Source organism: Fukomys damarensis, unplaced genomic scaffold, assembly GCF_012274545.1.
Source record: "Fukomys damarensis isolate Sample0158 unplaced genomic scaffold, DMR_v1.0_HiC HiC_scaffold_15, whole genome shotgun sequence".
NCBI classification, from domain to species: Eukaryota; Metazoa; Chordata; class Mammalia; order Rodentia; family Bathyergidae; genus Fukomys; species Fukomys damarensis.
In genome coordinates this window covers 6,311,900-6,334,886 of record NW_022900927.1, presented here as the reverse complement: position 1 = coordinate 6,334,886, position 22,987 = coordinate 6,311,900, and the positions used below count along the sequence as shown (strand labels likewise).

The window sequence follows — 22,987 nt, the reverse complement described above, 5'->3', positions numbered from 1 at the left end:
GGGGGAGGGGGAGGAGGAGGAGGATCCTGAGCACCCTAGGAATCAAGTAGCTTGGTGAGTCAGGATGGGGTGAGGGTGGAGGGCTTCACTTACCGGGGGGCCTTGAGCACCTCGGGCTCCTTTTGGCCCAGTCACTCCAGTAGGACCCTTGGAAGGAAAGGAGACAGGGAGACTTTGAGCTCCAGCGCTGTCCTCCTGAGGGCTAGGTGTTCAGAGCACAGCTTCCGGGCAGTAAGATCCGTCTGGAGAAGCTGCCATATATGCAGCTACCAACCCCACCAAAGGAAGAGTCCAGAGAAGCCAAGCAGACACCCACAGAAGGTCCCACCTCTGGGAAAGCCTTTCCAGTCCCCTCACCCACCCCTAGGGGATCCACTGTCTCCAGGCTGTCTGTGGTCAGTGGAGACACTGTCTGTAGTTTGTACCGGTCCTCCGACACCCCATCTGGGTGCCCCCCGCACCGCACCCCAGACACTGTCTGACAGCGGGGTGTCTCCCAGGCTTCTAGCCATTCTTTCTCTGTTCTGTCTACCACGGCCTCTCCTCTTGCACCCAGCCACCCATGCCCCATGGGAACCATTCTCGGGGAGCTGGGCTTTACCCACCTGAGGCCCAGGAGCTCCAGAGGGGCCCTGAAGACCAGGGGCACCAGCGTCACCTTTGTGTCCAGCCACTCCTTGCTCACCCTTGGCACCAGGCTGTCCGTCCGCACCCTGTAACCAGAGGTGGGGACGGGTGAGGGAGGGGCAAGCCAAGCCTTTGAGATTCCAGGACTGTGCATGAGTGTATGTGTACAGTCTGGATATGAAGATTGGGTCTAAGGCAGAATTGTTACATTCCTACGGAAGTGTGAAAGAACAGGGGAGAGTCCGTTTCCCTCTTCCTGAAATTCTGTCCATCCCTCCTCCACACAATAGAAGGTTGCTGGCTATGGAGCCAGCCTGTGGCAAGGGGTAGGATCTGGATGAGTGGAAATACTCACAGGAGGTCCAGCAAACCCAGCAGGTCCGGGAGGCCCAATCTCCCCACGTTCACCCTGTGAGGAGCAGGTCAGGAGAGGTCAGGTGCCACTGGCTGCCGCCCTCTGTGCCCTCTCAAGAGCCCAAAGCCCCCCGCCCAGTCTCATGACCAGTCACCCCCAGAGGGCATCTGAATGTGGTCTGAGTCTCAAATGAAGGGACCCAGGGTGGAAAGCCTCTCTGGAGCAGAGGATCTGTGGCCCAAAGGCCCTGTGCTGTGACTACATCCTGGGCAGAGAGGAAGCTGTGTGGGGAAGACTGCAAGCAGGCTAAGGGCGTAGCTGGGAGCAGCTACTCACCGGGGCACCACGAGCACCAGCACTTCCGGCGGGACCAGGAGGTCCAACTTCTCCCTAGGGGAAGCCAGAGATGAGATAGATCAGAGTGGGGCCCTCAAGAGCCAAGGGCACCCGGGAACCCCTGCCTGTTTTCTCCTTGTTTCAGTCTCTCCTTCAGCTCTGCATGGCCTCCGCCCTCACCCCTGTCCAGCTGCTCTACCAAGGAGGGCACAGAGCTAGTGGTTTCACTGCTGAGAGGACCCCCACCCCTCACCCCTGCAGCACCAGTGGCAGGAGGGTGATGGATGATGAGTGAGGTGCATGTGTGAGACGATGTCATCTCTGCCAGGAGATGAGAGCGAGCCTTGCTGGGCATGGGGAGCAGAGTGGGGAAGGCCAGGCACCACTCACCTTCTCGCCATTGGCACCCGCTGGTCCAGGAGGGCCGATGGGACCGGTCAGACCCTGGGAGAGAGAGAAGGCAGGGTGAAGGAGGCAGGAGAGTCAGCCACACACTTGAAGCTACACAGGGTCTCCTGCGCCCCACACCCAGTGACCTTGGTGTTTCCACTCATGGTCCCCAGAGCTCCCGGTACGATCTGGTTCCCAGCTTTGACAGGGAAGACCCTATGATTTTGTTCCCTCCCCAGAGGGCTGGAAATCTGTTGCATCCCTGCACCTGTCCCACCTCAATCCCCAAGTTCCACAACTACCAGTCACTCACTCGTCCACCATCCTTTCCAGGGGCTCCCTCAGGGCCTTTCTCACCAACATCACCCTGGGGAAAAGAAAAGCAGCTGCCTCAGAGGGGCGCTTCAGGACCCTCTGCCAGCTCAGTGCCACCCTTCTGGAGTTCCAAGTTCAGTCCTTGCCCAAGAAGGATTTCCTGTGGCCTCAGTACAGATGACAAGGAATAATAGAGCGAGATGAAGGGATGGGAGCCAGGATGTCACTCAAAGTCTGAGAGCTTTGGGAGTCTCCAAGCTTCTCAAGAAAGGGTAACAACTACCTTCATCCCCACAGGGATGGGGAATGAGGGATGTGGCAAAATTGAGGCTTGGGGGAGAGGCACGTTAAAGCTGGTACTCACCCTGTCTCCCTTGGGCCCAGCAATACCTGCTGCTCCTCTCTCGCCAGGCATTCCCTGCAGACCTGGAGGGCCCTGAGCCCCAGGGGGACCAGCTGGGCCAGATGCACCCTGGGGGAGGGGAATTGAAGTCTTGGTAGGCAGCACCTCCTCCAGAACCCCAGGGTACACAGTTTGGAAAGCCTGCATCCCAATTCCTCTTTCCTTCCCTTCATATCCCCCTCATCCTCCTACTTTTCCTCCTCCTGAGCTCCTTCCCTCTCTCTTCCCTCAGCAGTGTCTTCTGGGAATGCCCAGAAAGTTCCCCAGGTCTCAGCCTCACTTACTTTGGGACCATCTGTGCCAGGAGTGCCAGGGAGGCCACGGGGACCCTGGAGGCCCTGGGTACCGGGAGATCCACGTTCACCTGGGAATCCTCTTTCTCCCTGTGGCAGACACAGGGGAGTCACTCATCATCAAGATCAGCAGGGAGGAGGCCAGGGAGAAGTAGGAAGGGGCAGTGTGAAGGTGAGTGGGCCCTGGGACCAAGGCGGGAGGCCCTGGCAGAACTGCGCAGAGAGGGCAGGCCCAGGGAAACCCCAACAAAGGTGACAACAGGACACTCACCCTGGAACCCACAAGGCCAGGGGCTCCAGCTTCACCGGGAAGACCCTGGGGAGCAAAGGAGGAGGTGAGAGAGTGAAGATCCTGGACTCCACGAGCACCCCAGATTAGCCCTCCTACAGGGGGCCCAACATCCCCCCGGGAGAGCTGAGCTCGGACTGTGTCATCTGTGCAGAGCTGGAATGCAGGTCAGGAACATTCCCGGGCCTCATGGGCTCCTCATGCGTTCCTGCCCTTGTCTCTTATACATCAGTTAAACAGGTTGCAGGCTCCAAAAGCTCCATACTTACCTGGTCACCTGGTTTTCCACTTTCACCCGGGGCGCCAGGGGGGCCAGGAAGTCCCTAAAAGCCAGAGTGAGAGTTACACATGTTAACAGAGGAGTGAGTTTGTTTCCCTAGCCCTTTATGGGGGCATAGCACAAGGAAGACCCAAAGGGGACAGTGATGAGAGCCAGGAGGGCACGAAAGCCTCAGACCCCTGGTGTCCCACCTGCTGCTCCCCTGAGAACCCCAGGTGTAGGAAGGAATTGGATAGAAATCTGGGTCCAGCCACCTACCTGGAACCCAGATGGCCCAGGAGCACCCTGCTCGCCTCGTTCACCAGCAGGTCCCTATAGAGGAAAAGAGAAGGCAAGCTGGGCAAGGCTCTCCAGAGAACCTGAGAGCCACAGCTAGAGGGACCCAGAACAGTCAGCAGGGTGGGCAGGATGGACACCCTCCTGCACCATGCAGCTAAGGTGTGCTCCCTCCCACCAACCCACCAAGATGGGGACCACACTGCCTCTGGGACACCCCATCACCCTCGGGATGGGTGTGTCCTAGTTCAGCCCAGATCCACATCTGGCAGCTCTATTCCTAGGAGGCCTTGAGGTTACCTGCCTCTACTTGCCAAGCCCTTTCCCACAGAGCCACCCAGAGGGCTGGGTAGGTACTTACAGCGGGGCCAGGAGGCCCTGCAGCACCTGTCTCACCATCTTTGCCAGGAAGACCCTAAAAAACAGAGAGAAAAAAGTCATGTAATGATGTAAACACTTTTCTTCAGTCCCCCAGACCTCCCGGGACTACTGGGAAGAGGCACTCTGGCCCACGGTTTCTAGTCCTCCTTGATCCCCTAAATGAATTCAATTCCACCCTTCCCTGCCCGTTCTTCACTGGGCCTTTCACTGTCTCTGCCTTTCTCCATAGAAGGATCCCCATTTCCCCCAACAGCTGCCTCTAGCAGCCAGAGTCTCCCTGAGTGGATCCCAAAGGGCCTGGGCCAGTGTGGGTTCAGCCACAGGAATCAACTCTTGTTAATTAGGATCCCAAGACCATGCCCTGTCCTCTGCTGGTGTCCAGCCAACACCAAGCCATGGGTAGTGGGAGAGGTACTTACTCTTAGGCCAGGAGCTCCAGCCAGTCCCTTCTCTCCAGCTTTGCCAGGCTCTCCCTGGAGGAAGAAGAGAGCAGGACCATGAGGTGGAAGGTTGTGGAGGGCGTGGGGGGTAGAGCAGGCTTGGGACTCTGGGGCTTGGAGCAGCAGAGGTAAAGCCAAGCATCACTCCCTTCTTTTATGTTCAGAAGCATCCAGGCCACCAGGCACTTCCCTGTGGCACAGTGTCATGGCTGTGATGTCCTGAACCTTGAAGAGACCTCCCCTGTCCAGATCACATGCACTCTGTGGGACAGGAGAGGCCAGAGCAGCCCACAGGACAGAGATCCCACTATCACTGTCCCTGTGTTAACTGTGTTCAGGATCCAATCCTTTCTCCAAGGACCAAGGAGGGAGGTAGCATCACATGGAAGGAAACAGAAGAGCGAATCATCACTTACATTGGCACCCTTGGGGCCAGGAAAACCCATGACACCAGGTTGCCCACGAGCCCCCTGAGGACCTGGAGGTCCAGGGCGCCCATCTTCTCCAGGAATTCCCTGAAAGAGATGACACCATTCTCAGAACACAGACCCTTCCATTGCTTGCATCCGTCACCATGCCTACTGTGTGGCAGGCACAGGTCACACGCAGAGCATCTAGGACTGACCATAGCTTCGGCCAGCAGCCAGTCCACACATGCTGGCCCATCTGCAACAAACTGCTATGAGCTCCGAAGTCTGCCCCTGAAAGCATACTCTGGGCTTTGTCTTTCCCACAGGAGTGGCCTCCAAATGCTTGCGGGGGGCAGCATTTTCAAAGCTCACAGTGTACTGCACAGGTCACACCTGGCCCGAGAGCCCACCCTCTGTCCCCTGCTCCACTTCTCACACTTCACAGCACACCAGCCTGTCCTCACCCAAACACTCCTTCCCACCACCTGCCTGAAGATATCCTCCATTCTCCCCGCAGCCCAGAATGATGGACTTACAGATGGACCAACTTTGCCTTGAGGACCGGCATCACCGGGGCGACCAGTGAGACCCTGTGTTCAGGAGAGAGAAGGTGGTGTCAAGGACAGGCCCAAGACCTCCCAATCCTGGCGGCACAGATTGGAGAGAGCAGGTAAGAAGGATGTGTGGGTGTATGCAGAACTCAAAGCCAAGGGCAACAGCAGCTGCCCTACTTACCCGGGCTCCTGGAAGGCCAGGTTCTCCAGGACGGCCAATGTCACCATTGGCTCCCTTGGGGCCAGCAAGGCCACTGGGCCCTCGCTCTCCAGGAGCTCCCTTCACCAGAGGAGACAGGGAGTCAGTGGGATGCCTTCTAACCATGAGTGCAAGGAAGACCCAACCCTTCCTTCCCCACTCACCTTGGGACCTGCCAGACCATCCTGACCTGGGAAACCACGGTTGCCAGGAGCACCCTGGGGAGAAATGGGATGGAGACAGGGAGTGAAAACAGCTTCTCACCTAACAGGCTCCTGAGGTCCATCCCATCCACCCACCAACCAGAGTTGGCTTGGTGCAGGAGCCACAGTCTGCAAGATTCTGAGAGGTGAACTTCTTGGGCCTGTGCTCACCTTCCTGGGAAGGAGTTCTTTGTTTTGTGTCATTGTAAGGGTAGGTGCACAAATAGGATAAGGATCTCTGTCTCCTTAGTGGTGGCTGGAGGAGAGGTGTGTGCTATCCAGAAAGTCACAGGGCTTGGCAAGAACTCAGCCAAACAAGACTAATTTAGCAGGCAGGAGGCTCCTCGTTGCATCCACTTACTCTCTCTCCAGGGGGACCGATGGGCCCAACACCGCCAGGCTCTCCGCGAGCACCTCTTTTGCCTTCTTCACCAGCAGGACCAGGAGCTCCCTGGGGGCCAGCAGGACCCTGAGGACCAACACAGAGAAAGACAGGGTGAGTCTTCTGGCCTTGGAGCAAGCGCTGGCTCCATGTGCAGAAGAAATTATCTTGGCAACATTTCAGTGCTAGGGGACTTGGCGAAATAGGGACACATAGAATCACCATGGAAGAACAGAAGCGACCCAGGAGAGAGCGTAAAATTCAAAGTGTTCAAACTGGGAGAAGCTCCAAGAGGGTCCTCTGAGCCCCATGAAGCTCACTTGTTCAGGTACAATGGAAGAGAGCCCAGGCTGGGGGGATGACTCCAGGTGAGGGACAGTGGGTTGGGGCTGCTGTGTGCCCCAGGGTAGCTGCAAGGAAGACAGGATTGGCAAGCAGATACTCACAGTTTCACCCTTCGGACCTTGTTCGCCTTTGAAGCCAGCAACACCAGGCTCACCCTGAATGAAGCAGAGAGGCAGACACATAGGGTTTTCTCCACGGAACCTGCCCACCTCCCGAAACCATATAAAAGGTGCCCTCAGAGGACACTGGAGTGAGGCCAGGGCAGGAGAACACAGGAAGAAGGCAGAACATAGGGGTCACTTTGGGTTCTTACCGTCTGACCTTTTGGACCCAGAGGACCTGTTGCACCTTGAGGACCAGGAGGACCACGGGGCCCAGGGAAGCCAGGAGCACCAGCAATCCCAGGAGCACCCTGTCAGCAAGAGCAGAATCAGACACATCAAGAGAGAGGGGAGGAAAGATTGAGCCCACCTGAGGAACCAGCCCAGGGGCAGCACTCACGGCAGATCCTTTGGCTCCAGGGATGCCATCTGTTCCAGGGTTTCCCTGAAGAAGGAGAGAGTCATTGTAAAATGTGCAGTAGAAAATGAACCCCAGCTACTTGTGGGCCCTGCAGGTCCCAGTCAAAAGCTGTCCATGCAGGGACATTCCTGCTGCATGTTTCAAGGGAAGGACTGGGGACAGAGGGAGCCATCCTTCCTGGAGTTCAGAGGGAAGGAATTGGGCAGGAGGAAGGTTTGGCGATTGGACCTATGCCCCTCAGAGGGATGCATGGAATCAGGAGTGCCCTATGTCCCATGGCAAAAAAGAACTGTACTTACAGAAGCACCAGCAGGCCCAGGGGACCCAGGGTTACCCGGTTCACCTCGGGAACCTTGAGCGCCTTCGGGACCACGGGCTCCAGTGGGGCCGGCCTCACCCTGAAAAGAGACCAGAAGGTGAAGAGAAAAGCAGAGAGCACAGACCTCCAGGGGCCAGGCAGCAGTTCAGGGCTAGCTGCTTGAGTGTGCAGTTATGTGTGTACGCTAGCCCTATATGTGAGCACACATGTTCACACAAGTTCACATGCAGGTCTCACGGTCATTCTTGTCCTCACCAGACTGAGCCTGAAGACCCCCTGTTCCTGCCTTCTCTGTTCTTCTCCTGGCCTCTACACTGTAAACCCCCACACAGTCACGGCTGCACAGTGGCTTGCTCAGTTATAGCAATGGGCAGCCTGCTGGGTCTGCCAGCACCTGTCGGAGAAGCCTGGGTTCAGGGACACTGTGCCATCCTAGCACCAGGATAATGGCAGATGGACTGGATGGCCATCTCCCCTCCCCTGTCCTGTTTTTCTACTCATGAAGGAAGAGAGGCTTGAGGCGGTGACTTTCCAGTCACCCGGACTTCTGCTCCCTTGAGCATTTCTGCTCAGAGCACTGCTTCGTTCCTACCTGGCTGCAGAGCAATCTGTGTGAAGCACATGAGAGCCAGGGCAGAAACATGCTCTGCTCCAGCTCCAGCCTGGTTCTTCTCGGCCTCTGGCAGCCCCCTCCCCCACAAAGTGGCTCTGCTTTATTTTCCTTTTTCCCTGAAAGTTACAACTAACTACGATCAGGCTCTCTGGACAAGGAAGTCCCGAGGGAGGGGCTGCTGACCTAGAGAGAGGGCAGGGCCTCCTTAGGTTTCTTCTCAGAACATTCTCGCTTCACTTTTGTAATTATTATTTTCTAAAGGTCAGGCCCCCTCACCTTCCGCTGTCCCTCTTCACAATGAGTCTCCTTCACCCAGCTCCCTGGGCCTCAGACACTGTCTGGTTGTCATGGAAACCCCCAGGAGGGTAAAAGCAACCTGATGCCTGTGACACGCGGAGGCTCCTTATTCATTCCCAGGGAAATTCACACTGGAATCCCTCCTGGGCTAGGGGAGCCTTTCCCTGAACTGGCTGGCCTCCCACTGGCCTCTATTAATCTCTGGAAGAACTCCATTAATGTGGCTCGGAGGAGGTCACCACCCCAAGTGAGGAGGCAGAAATGCGAAGGGGACAGAGGGAAGCAAGGTGCCCTCTTCCCCTGCCCACTTTACTTCAGCTCCCTCTGCCCAGCTTCTGGATTCCCAGCTTGTCTTCTTACCTCTCTGCCCTGGTTATCTGCTCCCTCCAGGGTCTGTGGGATCCCCCCATCTCCCTCTGCCTCTCCCTACTCTGAAGCTGTACAGGACCTCCAGCTTCTGTCATCCCATCGTACTCTCCCTTCGAGGATGACTCTGGAAAGCCCGGCTTGCTTGCTTGCTTGCTTTCCAATGTGGGGAGCGTGGGTGGAATGGGGGCGATTTCTCAGGAGAGTGGTGGTGTCAAAAGGCTTCCAGCAAGAGGAATGGGGAGCTTCTGAGCTACTCGATGAGCAGGGCACGCACCTTAGCACCAGGAGCACCAGGGAAGCCAGGACCACCAGCCGGACCAACGGGACCCTGGAAAGAGAAAGTGGCAGAGGTGCCATTCTGGGCAGAACCTTTGGCCCCCAAAGGAGATGCCTCCCTACCTCATGGCCTCCCCACCTTTTTACTGATTTTGCTCTGTGTCTGTTGTGGCTAAAATTCCTGGACGGAATTGTCCCTGTTGTCTGTGTCCCCAAGGAATGCCGGAGAATGAATTGCTCAGCCTGGCTTCAGAAGGCAAAGCAAATTTCTGACTATTCACGTGGCAAGAAGAAGATTCTTCTTGGACATCCCTTCTCATGATTTAAAAAAAGCGGGGAGGGGCTGGAAATGCAGTTCAGTGCAAAGACCCTGAGCTTAATCCCTGGAACACAGGAAAACAATAAAAAGACACAGAACTGCTAACAGGGACCTGAGAAGAATGAAGCTTCTAAGGCTGTCGCCAACACACCCAAGGCACACACACTCCCTTCCGAAACTAGTGAGAACAGTGGGAAATGAGAAACTGAACTTACCGGAGGCCCAGCTGGGCCCGGCTGCCCATCGTTGCCTCGGGCACCCTGTAAGCAAGGAAGAAGTCACATGAGAGGTGTGACAGGCCCAGCAATCCCACTCTCACAGGGCTGCACCCACCCTCCCAGGAAACTGGACAGACACCGTCTCGGTGCCCCAGAGCCGAGCATGAGGAGGTTGGCAAAGCACGAGCTGCAGGACAGCCCACCACCAGGACCTGCTGTGGTGTTGGTGTGGGTGGGCGGTCCGAGGCAGCAGTGGGCTTGTTCTCGTGGTTAACAGACCTTGGGTAATTTCCCAACTGGCCGTTCATTTCTGAAACTTCAATTTAGATCCCAAATATCCCTACCTTTAAGGCTGAGTTCTCATTTAGTGACTCAGTGAACTGGGCAAAAGGAGAATGAAAGAGCCACGCAGCAACAACCTTGACTTAGGGCTTGCTGACCACACAGAGGGAGGCACATGCATGGCATGGTTAACCTGCTTGGTTAAGGACCTGTTAAGGCCTCCTCCTGGTTAACTCCAGGTTTCCCCTGTCCTCTGCCTCCCCAAACTATTCTTGAGGAAAACAAAGACACTCACAGGATGTCTCCTGTTGGCTGAGGAAGCAGCTACTTGCTGGAGATAGGGCACCAGCAAAGGCCCAGAACCACATCTGAGCTTCTGCCCTGTGAGACTCCACTCTGCAGAGCAAGGCAAGGCTGCCAGTGTTTTCTCTGTAGGACTCACATTTCGAGGAGTTTCCTTGTTAGTGGTAAGCACCTTCCAGATTCTGTCTCAAGGCCCTCTAGGGCCAGGGAATTCTACCCTAACCCAGGAGCCATTGGGCTGGACAGAATGAACCAAGCAAGCCTGGAATCTGGTCCTTGGCAGGGGACCCTAGCAGGTCAGGAGGGGACATTTCCCCAGCTAAGCCTTGTCTTCCAGCATCTGCCCCTCCTCAGAAGCTGAAAGGGAAGGGTTCTTTGAAGGGAGTTTATACTTTAATACTCAGGCTATGGTCCATTTCTCCTGAATGAAACTATCCAGATTGGAAGTCAACAGGAAAGTAAGACAAAGCTTAGTGAAAGAAAAATCAGTGGGAAGACACAGCTTCAGTATTTCTGCAGCCCTCCTGGGCTGGCCAGGGTGCTTTAGGAGGCTGTGTTCTTAAGAATCCCTAAGGTCGGCCAGCAGAGAGCCCAGAACTCAAGGTGAGAGAAGGGAGCTGCAATGCTGCCTGGAGAAGCCTGCCCTAGGCCTAGGCCTGCATCTGCAGCTCTCCCTGAGACAGCGCTGGGAAGATGCCAGAGTCTGGGCCAAGGGAGAGAGCTGCATGAGCCTGCCTGTGTCTGGGGCTGCCCGGCTACCTTCTGGAAGTCCAGGCTCAGAAGGCCACCAGGAGACCTCAGAGCAGGGTCCTGGGTAGAGAAGGGCTCAGAAACAACAGAGTCAATGTTCTAAGTCAACTCTTGCACACACAGTTTCAGCTCTACTACTGTGGGAACAGGAACCAGCAAGGAGAGGTGGGCACCCAGGAAAGAGAAGGACAGTAGCAGAGATGCACCTCAACCTTGCCTCTTCAAGGGCAGGGCCACTGTGGTGTAGTGTCTCTCACAAAGTCCAAACATGGCCCTGTGGATCCATAGAAGCAGCAGTGTTTCCAGGCAGACCCAGGGCCCTCTCATCCTCTCACAAAGTAACCCTGGGACGAGGCACGATGTGCAGCATCAAGTATGGAGCCTGGTGAGTTGATGCTAGACTCTGCTACCTTTTTCTAGGACACCATCATGGGAGCAACCCCAAAGAGCAGAGTGGCACAGTGCTCTAGCTAAGTCTTACACTCCACCCAGATGGACAGGGAGGGGGAGGCTGCTGAAGGCGTTATCTACTAATTCAGACTGGGGAAGAAAGAGCCTTGCTCACCCCCCAGCCCTTCCTCTAGCATGGTGCAGGCCCTGCCTGGGGCTCTTTCCTGGGCACACTCAAGGTGTGTCCTTCTGGATGTTGATGCTTTCTACACCTCAGGGACTTGTCCTGAGGATCAAGTGAAATAAGCTTGTGAACTCTAAATGATGCCATTTGGCTTTGTTGATTCCTCACCGCTGCACCAGCAGGGCCAGTCCGTCCTCTCTCACCAGGCAGGCCTCGAGGTCCCTGGAAGACACACAGCCCAAGCACGAGTTGGCTTAACAGTACTCTGTGTGGTGTCTGCTACCTGCAGGCCCCTCCCAGACTCAGGAGCCCGTAACCTTGTTACTGACGTAGCTTGTTTCTTATAACAGATGAGCTCCCCAAAACATTGAGAATAAACACAAAGTTTAAAAACTGAAGCATAGATGAAATGTATGAACATGGTGATTTCAAAGAAATGTTGGTGAAATGTTGAACAAATCATCCGTCCATTACAGGTTGCTGTTTGCTTACAATCAGAGCTGTTGCCGTTTGCTCATAATCAGATAAAAACTGAAAATCTACTTTGCACAAAAAGAGCAAAGGTGTTTGAAGTGCAGCCACCTGACAGGCACTGGGGGGGGGTCTCCAGAGTGGATGCCTACAGCTCCTGTGGGGGACCCCCATACTCACCATTGGGCCTGGAGAGCCATTCTCCCCAGGAGAGCCACTCTCACCCTGGAAGAACAGATACACAAGGTCAGTGTCTGCCCCCAAGAAAGCTTCTGGAAGGCCTGGGGTCTCAGCTGACACACTCCAGCTTCATCTCCATGAGGGACAGACAGTTCCTCAAGCTCTTGAGCCTCATCCTCTAGGATCAAGCCCAACCAACCCCAGTTGTCCTAACAACAGCATCTGTGTGGCTGGAAATAAAGTCTTCATTTTCTTGGCCACGCCCCATCCTTACCTTCACACCTGTGGCACCAGCTTCTCCCTTAGCACCATCTAGGCCTGGGTAACCCTGAAGAATAAGAGCAAGCACTTGATCACACTCTGGAACCCAAACAGGAAGGAATACACACCCCGCAAAGTGCTCCTTAGGCAGCCTGTAGGCAACCCCTTCCTTCTGATGACCTCGCCCATGGTACTTACTCGGTGACCTTTGACACCCGGAAGGCCTGGGGTTCCTGGGAAACCACGAGCACCCTGCAATCCAAAACAGAGATGCTCAGGACATTGATAAACTGGGGTAAAGGCTGTGCTGGGCTGCTGGAGAGCCTGCAGAGCCAGCTCACATGGGCCACCAGCGAGGAGCACACATCCCAGCGCCTGGACAGTTCATTTAGAGAAACCCAGAACTCTCCAGCCCTGCTTCCTTGTGCTCACACACATGATCCCCACATGAAGACATGATACACACAGGCATGGCTAGTATCTGGCTTTGGACTGAAGTAATTACACTGGATGAGCTGGATGATGCAAGGAGACTTTTGAGGCTGGGGCTTTACCTGAGGGCCAGGTGGGCCTCTTTCACCAGATTTTCCAGGCTTTCCAGCTTCACCCTAGAGAGAGAGAGAGACAGAGAGAGACTGTCCTTAGAAGACACACTAGCATGAGGAGTGGTGTGCTCCAGATCAGTGTCTCTCCTGTAGTCCTCCACACCCTTGCCCACCCATCTGCTCTGCCCCCTGCTTCCTTCAGACTCCTGCTCCCTGACTGCCTGTCACAGGTCAGTTATTCTTTCGGTCCTTGCTGGCCTCTGGCCTCCCCTGGCCTCCCCTGGCAGGCTGTTACTCTCCTCTCCTGGGTTCTGCTGACTGTGCTAGTGTGCCCTGACCTCAAGAGACTTCACTGGCTCATGATATTCATGAAAGTAGCTTGAGAGCCAGCTCTTGTCTCTGCTTTGCTTGCATTCTCTGCAGACATTGTGACTCGGGGTGAGCTTTTTCTAACTCATTTACAATTGAGATCATGTTGGGGTGGTGAGTGATTCCCTCTTGGTTTTTCCTTCTTTACATCTTTCTGCCTTGTTTTTCTTCTCCCTTCTGTCGTTTCTCAGTTCCCTAGGGTTGATGATGTTTTAATTCTTTCCCTTCTCATTGGATCCAAAGCAGTCTCCAGGAAACTCCCAAGCTAAGTCTCGAGTGGGTGGGCAGAGCTGGAGTTTAGTACTGATCATCTTGCCACTCGCCCAGGACACCACTGACTGCCCCAGGTGCTTCCTTTCTCCCTGCGGCACACAGGCCCTGTGGACCCTTTCAGAGGAGCGGCTCATTGGCCCACGCAGGTATACTCACATCATCACCAGGTTTTCCAGGGGGCCCAGGAGGACCACGGGGACCCAATGGACCCTATAAACAAAACAAGGGTTTAAGAGATGGTCCCAGAGGGTAACATTTAACAGTGGGGAAAACTCGGGGATGGTAACTTTGGAAGACAGTTCTCCTATGAAGAAAGAGCAGAAAGGTCAGAGCCAAGTGCAGAGCCAATCATAGTAGGAGGGAGCAGACAGCACAGGCCATGGCAACCCCTAGAAAGGGGACTGAAAGGGCAGCTGCGTGGTGGTCCTGCCAACTTTGGCTCTCCGCCAGAGCTTCTCCATCACTAGGGAGTGACATCTGAATTCCCCCGGGACCACCCTGCTGTGGGAAAGTTGGTGGAGCCTAGCAAAGAAGGGTCTCAGGGGTCTGTCATCGGAGGCTCCTGGGGAGTGGGGGGGGGCATAGGTACTCACAGAAACGCCAGGTTCGCCAGGTTCACCAGGGTTGCCTTGAAATCCTTGAGGGCCCTAAAAAGTTAAAGTGAGAACGCCAGGTTGACCCCACCCCAAACTGTGTTAAGACATCAAAGAGCTTCACAAGCATCTGAAACACTACCAAGAGAGAAAGGCCCAAAACTTACAGGAGCACCAGCAGGGCCCGGAGGTCCTCGAGGTCCCATGGGGCCCTGCATTGGGACAGAAAGAGAGGTTTATTGGACACACTTCACCAGCAGCCTCCAGGGGCCACCTTCTCCCAGCCAGAAGCCCAGACAAAGAACAAGAAGAAGCTCTACGGGCAGGGGCCTACAGTGGCTGCTCCCTCTCATTTCCCACTCCCCACTCAACCATCTATTTTTTATTTATAGGCACCACTTGGATGGAGAAGCTGGCTTCACTCTCTCCTGGACAGCAGCCATGTTTACTAAAGTCTGAGTTTCATTTAGCATGTGCCAAGTCAGGGCTGCAGGACTGAGATTTCCTGCTGGAAGTCTTGTGGATGCTGGAGAACAGGAGTTGCTGTCTGCATTCTTCAGTTCTCATTCCAAGAGCAACAGCAATCGGCTTTCTAAGCCATCAGCTGTGTACATCTCTCCATCCCATTCTTCCTAGTTGCTCCCATGCATCATCAAAATTGGCATTCGCCACCATTAGGGGCTAAATGTTTAGGCCGAAGTAAATGGGAGGTTATATAACTGACCAAGAAGCGCTGCTGTAGGCAACTATCTACAAAGCAGAGGTTGTCAGGCTCTCTGGCTCTGCTAAGGACCACCTCTTTGTCATTTTGGCTGCAAAGAACAGCTGTTTTCCTTACCATGGGTCCTTGCATTACGCCCATCTGGGCACCACCAGCCTTCTCATCAAATCCTCCAGCCATCTGGGCAGCAAAGTTCTGTAAAATCAACCCAACATCTTCTTAGGAGGCTGAGAGGCCTAAGGTCATTCCTACTCACTAGGGAGCTATATCTGGAGCTAAGCTAGAATGCTACTTAGACAATCTCTAGTTGTTAGAGACTCATTGGACATTGACCAGAATTAGCAATGATGTCTGAGAAGTAATTTTTGGGAATAACAGTGGTGAAATCATTTCCCTGGAAAATGAAGTGTTATTTGAAGGAGTACTGGTTCCTTGGGTTTCATTTTATAGAATTTTTTTTATATGCTGAGTATTACATATATTATTTAACATATATTGAGAAACACAACCAAAACATCACTTCTAAAGGTGTTCTTTGTTCTCTAAGACTTCAATGCCAAGCAAAGGACTAAAATCAACAGTCTTGGAATATTTCAGTTAGGGATGTAGTAGGCGTCTGTGAGCCAATTTAAGTTGAAGAATTGAAAACATAGCAAACATCAAAATGGCAAACCTGCAAAAACTGGGCAATAATATAATTTGTTGACTGGTTTGATTCCAAAAACGATGTTAGCCACACACCTTCACTCAGTGGGGCCCTTTCATGAGAATGAATAGTTGCTTGGAATGTACTTGGCAAGGATCAGGAATAAATGTCTTCCAAGGACAGTGGTCACTCTTCTTCCAGAGAAATACAAGTGCCCAGTCATTCTGTCCCCAACTTCTACACCCACTCCCAAGAATCAACCACATGGTACAAATGCCAGGAAGCCAGGTAACTAAAGACTTTCTTTACGGAAACCCAATGAGTTAAAAAAAATAAAAAATTCAGCCTCAGCCTCCCAGTCTCAGGCCTAATATGTGATTCTACTCAATTAGAGGCCTGAGGGCAAAGCCTGGGGACAGGCTCTGTACACACTGCTGGCAGCCCTGGGAGCTGGCCAGGTAAGCGCAAGTAGCAATTTAGAAGCCACATTTCTAGAGGAGCAGTGGAAGAGGGGAAATAAAGATACTTACTCCTCCAAGGCCAGGGGTACCAGGGGGCCCAGGGGGACCAGGGGGTCCGGGATTTCCAGGGGTCCCAGGTTCTCCATCTCTGCCTCGAGGTCCAGGGGCACCCTTGGCAGAAAGAGAACAGGGGACCTGTGTGAAGCAGTGCTTCTTTCTGTTTAGGAGCAGCTCTTGGAGAGGTAGTCAGGCACGTGGCAGGCCTAGGAGGACCTGGGGAATCTGCCGATATCAAGCACTGTGGCTCTCGACTCACCTTGGCACCTTTGTCACCACGATCACCTCTGGGTCCTTGTTCGCCAGCAGGTCCCTGAAGGTAAAAAACACAGTGAGATGACAGCGAGTCCAGGAGCTGGCACATTAATAACTGAGATGTGGTAAGGGAAGTGTGAAGGAAAGGATTTCTCCTTTTCTCACCTGAGGCCCAGGAGGTCCTTTGGGTCCTACAATCTATAAGAGGGAGACCCACAGAATGGTTGGTTAGGGAAGTGCCCAGGATGTGACCATTTAGGACAGCAGATGTACTGCAAAGAAGAATAATTTGTACTTACATCCTTGATGTCTCCAGGTTCTCCTTTCTGTCCCTGAAACAGGAAACGTGCACAATATTAGCTGAGGAAGTCCACTAAGCCCCAAGTACAATACACTGCCCAGCAGCCGCAGTGTGGAGTTACCCTGTGAAACAGACATCTTCTGATGTCTAAAGAATCACAGGCTGGATCAACATCCCACTGTGTCTGCAGAAGAAAATATAGATGAAGAGGGTTCTCTTACCTTTGGTCCTGGTGGTCCTGCATGGGGAAAAAATAGAGAAGGAGAAGGTAAGACTTGTAAGATAGGTAAGCACCAGTTCTTGTCACTTAAACACTCTTTAGGGTGTAAAACAAAGAAAAGGATATAACCAAGGGAGGAGACAGCTGCCAGTTACTCCACTGAACCTCATGTGGAGGCATTAGGGTCACTGGTGGCCCTAGGGGTGCCAAGGACTCATAGGAATGGAGGTGCCCCAGACCTTGTTATTCAGAAAGCAGGCAGCATGCAAAGGAATGGAGCAAGAGCAGGACAAAGCAAAAATAAAGAGCTCAGGTGGAATCAGCCACCGAGAAAGAAAGCTCAGGAGCTTCAGTCTTTCTTTCCCCCAGAGACAGGAAACCCTTCCCCAACCCCAAGCCTTCCCAGAAGAATTAGGGGACCTTAGTAAGTCTTACATTAGAGCTGGTCTCCTTGAAGCAAGCACAAAAAAACAGCAGGACAGAAGAGTTACAAAGAGCATTGAGGCCAGGACCGACCAAATCATAGCCCCCTACCCCCACCCACTCCCTCCACAGCAGCAAGATCCTACAGGCAGTCAACACTTCACTGGCATGGGCCCTTCAGAAAGATGGGGGCATCTGTACCCAAAAAGGAGCCCATGTTGGGGAAGTGTTAAGGAAAGGCAACTTCTCTGATCCTCTTTCATGTGTCCCCTCTACTAGAACAGGGAAGGAATAGTGAGTCAACCAAGAAATCCAGAAATCCATCCTGTCACACTGCAGGGAGACATCCGTCTGAGTGCTGGGAAAGGGGTCACTTGCATATCCATCCTCTACCAGCACTGGTTCTAAGAGTTAATAACTATGCGCTTGAGTGCAGGCACCAGGACTCTGTCCCACCTCCATCTTTCCTCCCCCAACTCCTCCTGAACTTGCTTCTTAATTGGTGATCAGCTCCAAGAAGATCAAAGTAAAGATAAAACATCACCAACGTTCCATTGGAGCCTGCCTCATCTGTTTCCCCGCTCACTGGCCTCACTGGTAGAGGTCTCTCTGCCCTGAAGACAACATACTTGGGGGTCTTGTACAGAGAAGAGTAGGTGCGGGAGACAGAGGAGGAATTAACTCACAGTCTGACAAGAGCACTGGATCTGCTTTATGACTCTAGTAATTTACAAAGATTCCAGAGAGGATACTTTGTGGAATTACATTTACACTTCCACGGGTGCCAGAAGCCTCTCTTTAGGAGGTGTTGGTGAGGAAGCACCTGTCTAGTGTCTCAGGCTCCCTGGGTTCCAACCTGCAAGTGAGAAGTGGCCTTTCCTTTCTGCCCCAGCTTCCAGGGTCCCATGGATAACCAGTCCCTGCTATGCAGAAATGGGTGACATCCATGGGAGGGATTTGCTGTGCCTGCGAGTAATTTATTTATATTGAACAAGAAATAAATAAATTACGACCACTGGCAGTGGCGCGGTCAGCTGGGCAGATGGGACAGCATTCTCCGAAGGGGATTTCAGGGTTGAGGCAGTCTTTCGTGTCTTCACAGATTATGTCATCGCAGAGGATAAAACCACTGTCACAGACACAGATCCGGCAGGGCTCGGGCTTCCATACATCTTTATCATTATAACTCTCCCCATCCTGCAAGCAGCTGCGATTCTCTACTGTACCAAGAGGGGCAGGAGGTAGAGGGAAAGAGAAAGAGTTGCAGTCAGTCTGTGTAATCCAAAGACTGAAGAGCAGTGGCTTGGGGCCCTCAGAACTCACAACTTACTCTTGTACAGTAGTACTCATTTGTCTACATTGCCTGAGTACTTATTATGACCCTTGCCCTGTGCTGTCTATTCAACAGCACAGGGCAATTGCGACTCAGCTGTGCTGGTAAAGAGGTTACAGCACTATCTGAATTTTCTTCATCCATCCCGTTAGGGGGAGACTTGGTGATGGTGGGGGGGGGGTGGTAACAGCTAGGAGGTGGGTGAGGAGGGAGAGATGAGACCGAACAGGAATCAGGGAGGGTAAGGCCTGGGGAGGCAGGAAAATGGTGAGGTGCCCTATCACCTATCACAAGAATAGAGAGGTCTTCTTATTTTTCCAGGAATTGTGGAATTTGCTAAACACAACTGACAGCTAAAATTCAAAGGGAAAGTAAATTCCACCCACGAAAGCCAAATCTATAAACAGTCTGCTTCCACAAAATGGACACATCAGGGGAGGAGGACAGTGAAAGGAGGAGCTATTAGAATTAGGGTCTTTCCCACTGTTTAAACCCTAGTAAGATGGGCTGGGGATGCAGCTCAGCAGCACAGTGTCTGTCTGGCAAGCAAGAAGCCCTGAGTTTGATTCCTGATACCAAAATTAATTAATTAATTAAGGTTAGGACTAATGCCCTGGCGGTGGGTGGGGGGCTTTCCACACACCGGAGGCCACAGCAGGCTCCTAAATGACTTGAAAGGTAAACAAGGCAAAAGCCACTGAAGCAGACCTCCAGGTGTACCCCTTCCTAGAGAGGCTCTGCCTCTACCTGAAGACAGACGGCATCCCTTTCGGAGGCTCGAGGCTTTAAAGGCCAGGCCTCAGCTAAGACTCGCCAGTCCAGGCCTGGCGCCCTCCAAGAATGCAGACAAAGAATAGCGCCGAATTGATCCCTCTCCGCCAGCGCCCTGCTGTCTGGAATTCGCACTGCAAAAGAAACCTGTGCTGACTAGAGCGCTCCAGAGCTTGCACCAAGGGCTAGGGAGCTCCCGGCACTGTTTTTCCCATCAAAATCCCCAGCGCCAGGGCAAGAGTAGGGAATGAATAATAGGAAAGAGACTCAAACCCGGCGGGCAGGGAAAGAAATGGTCCCGCCCACCGCATTTTTAAGGACAGTGAAACCCTAAAGATAAACATTTCTTTTTTCTTTTCCACTGGAAGAAATTCTAGCCTTTAGGCAAGATAATCACGAGCTGAGAAAGAAGATCACAGGAAAATACCGAAACGTCTGGGACACACCACACCCACCGCTAAAATAGCTGGAGGTGTAGAATACACGGAGTGGGGGTGGGGTGGGGTAGTGTCCAGTAGGTAATAAGGGTGAACCCACCCTCGCCCAAGAGGGCCCAGGGAGGAAAGGGGACGTTGCCTGGAGAGCGGTGTCGCGAGAGCAGATCCTATTTCCCTAAGAAGGCGCAGGGGCGGGGCCGGGCGGCGCTGGGTGTGAGAGCCGCTGGCTGACTCCTTTTGTAGCTGCGGCTCTGGACGCGACTCTTCTGCAGACACTGGGAGCGTTGAAAGTGGCATTAAATGACTGCCCCAGAAAAGAGCCAGCACCGTAACCGGATCTCCTAGGTGTGGACGGAGGAGACCAGCACCACCATAATTGCTCCATGAAAACGGCCGCAGATAGCATCCCGGCGCGCCTGATCCGGTTCTCCTCATTACCGCAGCGCCGTATAAGTGATTCTTTGTGGCGAGCCAATTAAAAAGCTACCTCTTTCGGGGAACTGTTTTGCTTCCCCGCCGCTTTGCGCGAGGCTGGAGTCCAGTAGGTGGCGGCGGGAGGGTACAGGGGGCCATTGTGGGAGAGGGGGTCGAGGAGTCCAGGGGAACCCACCGGACCTCGCCTCCCATGAATGAGGCTTTTTTGGAGTGCATACAGAGCCCAATTCAAGGTCTCCGCGAGGAACCAGTTTAAATAAATACGGGCAGGATTTCAGCCCCATCTGGAAGCCATCGCTGCCAATCTCCCAACGCAAACAAGCCCCATAAAGGAGGATTGAGGTCGCTCCCCTGAGCCGCGGCACTTTCCGAGCGAGGGCTGTGAAATGCAGATGTGGGTCAAAGACCCCGCAGCCAAGTTTCTCAAACGCTTGGAAAGTCGGGGAGAGGTGTGGCGGACTCTAGGTTTCTGACATTCCTGACGTCCATGCAGACTGCGCCTTTCCCCACGTCACGCTTTGGGTCTGCTGACCCGAGGCCGGGAGGATGGCTTACGTAGGCCGAGGAGCCAGGGCGCAAATTCAGATGCTCAGATGCAGAAACACACAGCTTCGGGGGTTGGAAGGAGGAGAAGGAGGAGGGAGGGGGAGGAAGAAGAACGCCTGGAAGGCTATGCCCTAAAAGTTGTGAAATTCACTCCCCGTCCTGAAAGATGCGGCGAGAGCCTCTCATCCGCGAATCAGAGGGTTATTAAGTCACCTAGCTCATCACGTTGCGCACGGAGGCGAACCTCAGTCTAGAAGACAGCCTTTTTTGTGAAGGTATGCTTACAAGTTTAGGTCAAAAGCACTGTCAGTCTAAACTCAGACCTTATACAGACTCGCCGCCTTCGCGACCTCAGTGTGCCTCCCTACCGCGAGACGAGGCCGGAGCCACCGGCCCCGCGCTCCCGCTGCGGAGCCGCCGGCACCTGCCCTAGCCCGCGAAGCTCGAATGAACCAAAAGTCGCAGGAGCCGCAGCCATCCAATCACATCATCTCATGGCAGGCGATAGCGCGCAGAGCCTCGAAGGCAGAGGGGCTTTGATCACTACCTCGACCCAAAGTTTCACCTGCGATTGATTTACAATCTGTAACATACAAAGACAGGGCTGGGATCCCGGAGGTAGGAAACGTGCCCAAACAAGTGGAAAAAAAATCGCCTCTGCCTAATACACTTTCCAGGCTTCATTTGTTCTGAATATAATCCCAGACAGTGGGCTTCACCGAAGGAGAAGATGGGAAGGTACAGTCCAAACTGCCTTTGGACCCAACTGTATAACTGCCCTCTAAATATCCTTGGCTGAAATAGTAATCATGTCTCCTTCCTCTGCTAAACACACACATACACACACACACACGCACACACACACACACACACACACACGAGCAGGGCCTGCTGCCTGGTTTGGTGAGTTCCAGAACTTAGAAAAGTAACTCATTGTACCTCAGCAGGGAATGGGGGTTGATGGCAGGAAGCGGGTGCTCTTTTCAGGAGCAACTGAAAAGCGAGTCTGGCTGGAAAGTTATCGCTTTTCCTAGGAGAAGTTTCTGGCCTTCGTGAGGAGAGCCAGAGAGAGAGAGAGAAGGCGAGATGCGGAGGGCTGCACCTTACTCTGGGGCCAGCCGGAGGGGGAGGGAACTCAAGCTGGGCTCTGCGGTCCTGAGCGCCTCTGGGAAGCCTTTCTTTGTGGCCTCAGATTTCAGTCCACCAGTGTCAGAGTTAGTTCTCTTTGTCTAACTTCTCTTTGAACTCCCCCCACCCCCACAGCCTCCGACAAGGATTCGAAGTCAAGCCTCTGGTATTTACTTGCTGCCTCGCTCTCTCGCTCTTTCCCCTGAATCTGAGTCCAATAGGTCATGACCTGCTTTGCTGCCCTCCAAGGGCTTCGGAGAGGCCAGTTGGGCGCTAGTGTGCCTAATTACCAAAGTCTGTGGAAGAGTGCATTTGTATCTGTGCACAAACCTCAGGCTCTCCACAATGCAAGTCCAGTAGTCGCTCAAGGTAGGGAGCTGCGAATGCTTCCAGCCTTCCCCGGCACTGAGCGTGCTGCGATGCGACTGACCCCTCACTGCAGAGCTAGCTGGGCGAGCGCCCTCATGTTCTATGTCTACTTCTCCACAGGCAAGGACTAGGGGAACCACTCTACCGGGAACCCTCGGTCTCCAGAGCCAGAGCAGGCTGGGGAGCAGGGATGCGAGGAAAGGAAGCAGTCAGGGGTGGAGGGCGACTTACTGGCATCCTGGCCCTGACACCGGAGGACAGCGGCGACGAGCAGCGTCAGCAGTACCAGCATCTGGGGAGCCCCGAGGCGGACCATGGCTCACCGCGGGGCCTGGCGGAGCCCGGCCCTGGCAGAGCGCTGTGCGGCGGCGGGAGCGCGGCGAGGGTCGGGTCTCTACCGCGCGCTCATGCAGGAGACCCTCCAAGCAGGAGGAGGCAGCAGGAGACCCGGCAGCCCAGCGGCGCTCTGCGTCTTCTCCCTTCAGCGGCGCCCGTTATATGTGCCCAGCCCCTCTCGATGCTGGCAAACTGGCCCAAACCGCGGGCCGCCCCCGGGCCCCCCCCGGGGGCTGTAACCTGAGACCCCCGCCCCCGAGCCTGCCTGGGCCCTGCCAGAGCCCGCACCTGCCTGGATCGGACCCTCGCTCTGAGAACCGAGCTTCCCGCCCCCCACCCAGTGTGCCCAGTGGCCTGATCGGGCGGGGCGCAGAGATGGCTCCCTGCCCCCCACCACCTGGAACTGCGGTACTGTCCCCTCCAACTACAGGCGGGAAGGGGGGGCCTCCAGCCCCTCCCCTCGGAGTTCAGCCGGGGTTGGGGGGTGGGTGTTTGCAGAGGCGCGGGCCACGAGCCCTAGACCGAGGACTGGACGG

General features: G+C 54.2%; 1 protein-coding gene and 1 long non-coding RNA gene across 5 annotated transcripts in view; one reads left to right on the top strand and one right to left on the bottom strand.

The window, feature by feature from the left end:
• The window catches only part of LOC104872167, a 10,841-nt gene extending 3,823 nt beyond the window's left edge, over positions 1 to 7,018 (top strand). The window contains exons 3-6 of one of the 2 annotated variants that reach the window (XR_004517236.1): positions 5,313 to 5,465; positions 5,820 to 5,897; positions 6,124 to 6,247; positions 6,813 to 7,018. This is a non-coding gene — a long non-coding RNA (uncharacterized LOC104872167). The remainder of the gene's footprint in view (positions 1 to 5,312; positions 5,466 to 5,819; positions 5,898 to 6,123; positions 6,248 to 6,812) is intronic. The other variant, XR_783081.3, reaches the window with a different exon arrangement.
• Col2a1 (collagen type II alpha 1 chain) overlaps positions 1 to 22,712 on the bottom strand; it is a 29,337-nt gene extending 6,625 nt beyond the window's left edge. The window contains exons 1-40 of one of the 3 annotated variants that reach the window (XM_033763568.1): positions 22,347 to 22,712; positions 18,110 to 18,316; positions 16,675 to 16,691; positions 16,452 to 16,484; positions 16,318 to 16,350; positions 16,157 to 16,210; positions 15,910 to 16,011; positions 14,851 to 14,928; positions 14,180 to 14,224; positions 14,013 to 14,066; positions 13,576 to 13,629; positions 12,787 to 12,840; positions 12,431 to 12,484; positions 12,246 to 12,299; positions 11,972 to 12,016; positions 11,489 to 11,542; positions 9,409 to 9,453; positions 8,873 to 8,926; positions 7,300 to 7,398; positions 6,980 to 7,024; positions 6,792 to 6,890; positions 6,580 to 6,633; positions 6,113 to 6,220; positions 5,713 to 5,766; positions 5,531 to 5,629; positions 5,332 to 5,385; positions 4,802 to 4,900; positions 4,365 to 4,418; positions 3,926 to 3,979; positions 3,547 to 3,600; positions 3,278 to 3,331; positions 2,991 to 3,035; positions 2,711 to 2,809; positions 2,388 to 2,495; positions 2,022 to 2,075; positions 1,709 to 1,762; positions 1,319 to 1,372; positions 983 to 1,036; positions 606 to 713; positions 94 to 147 (exon numbers count right to left, since the gene is read on the bottom strand). In XM_033763568.1, coding sequence (XP_033619459.1) covers positions 94 to 147; positions 606 to 713; positions 983 to 1,036; positions 1,319 to 1,372; positions 1,709 to 1,762; positions 2,022 to 2,075; positions 2,388 to 2,495; positions 2,711 to 2,809; positions 2,991 to 3,035; positions 3,278 to 3,331; positions 3,547 to 3,600; positions 3,926 to 3,979; positions 4,365 to 4,418; positions 4,802 to 4,900; positions 5,332 to 5,385; positions 5,531 to 5,629; positions 5,713 to 5,766; positions 6,113 to 6,220; positions 6,580 to 6,633; positions 6,792 to 6,890; positions 6,980 to 7,024; positions 7,300 to 7,398; positions 8,873 to 8,926; positions 9,409 to 9,453; positions 11,489 to 11,542; positions 11,972 to 12,016; positions 12,246 to 12,299; positions 12,431 to 12,484; positions 12,787 to 12,840; positions 13,576 to 13,629; positions 14,013 to 14,066; positions 14,180 to 14,224; positions 14,851 to 14,928; positions 15,910 to 16,011; positions 16,157 to 16,210; positions 16,318 to 16,350; positions 16,452 to 16,484; positions 16,675 to 16,691; positions 18,110 to 18,316; positions 22,347 to 22,431 — 2,679 coding nt within the window. In that variant the 5' untranslated portion in view covers positions 22,432 to 22,712. The remainder of the gene's footprint in view (positions 1 to 93; positions 148 to 605; positions 714 to 982; positions 1,037 to 1,318; positions 1,373 to 1,708; positions 1,763 to 2,021; positions 2,076 to 2,387; positions 2,496 to 2,710; positions 2,810 to 2,990; positions 3,036 to 3,277; positions 3,332 to 3,546; positions 3,601 to 3,925; positions 3,980 to 4,364; positions 4,419 to 4,801; positions 4,901 to 5,331; positions 5,386 to 5,530; positions 5,630 to 5,712; positions 5,767 to 6,112; positions 6,221 to 6,579; positions 6,634 to 6,791; positions 6,891 to 6,979; positions 7,025 to 7,299; positions 7,399 to 8,872; positions 8,927 to 9,408; positions 9,454 to 11,488; positions 11,543 to 11,971; positions 12,017 to 12,245; positions 12,300 to 12,430; positions 12,485 to 12,786; positions 12,841 to 13,575; positions 13,630 to 14,012; positions 14,067 to 14,179; positions 14,225 to 14,850; positions 14,929 to 15,909; positions 16,012 to 16,156; positions 16,211 to 16,317; positions 16,351 to 16,451; positions 16,485 to 16,674; positions 16,692 to 18,109; positions 18,317 to 22,346) is intronic. The other 2 variants (XM_010638321.2, XM_033763567.1) reach the window with 2 other exon arrangements.
• Between the last annotated feature and the right edge of the window lie 275 nt (positions 22,713 to 22,987).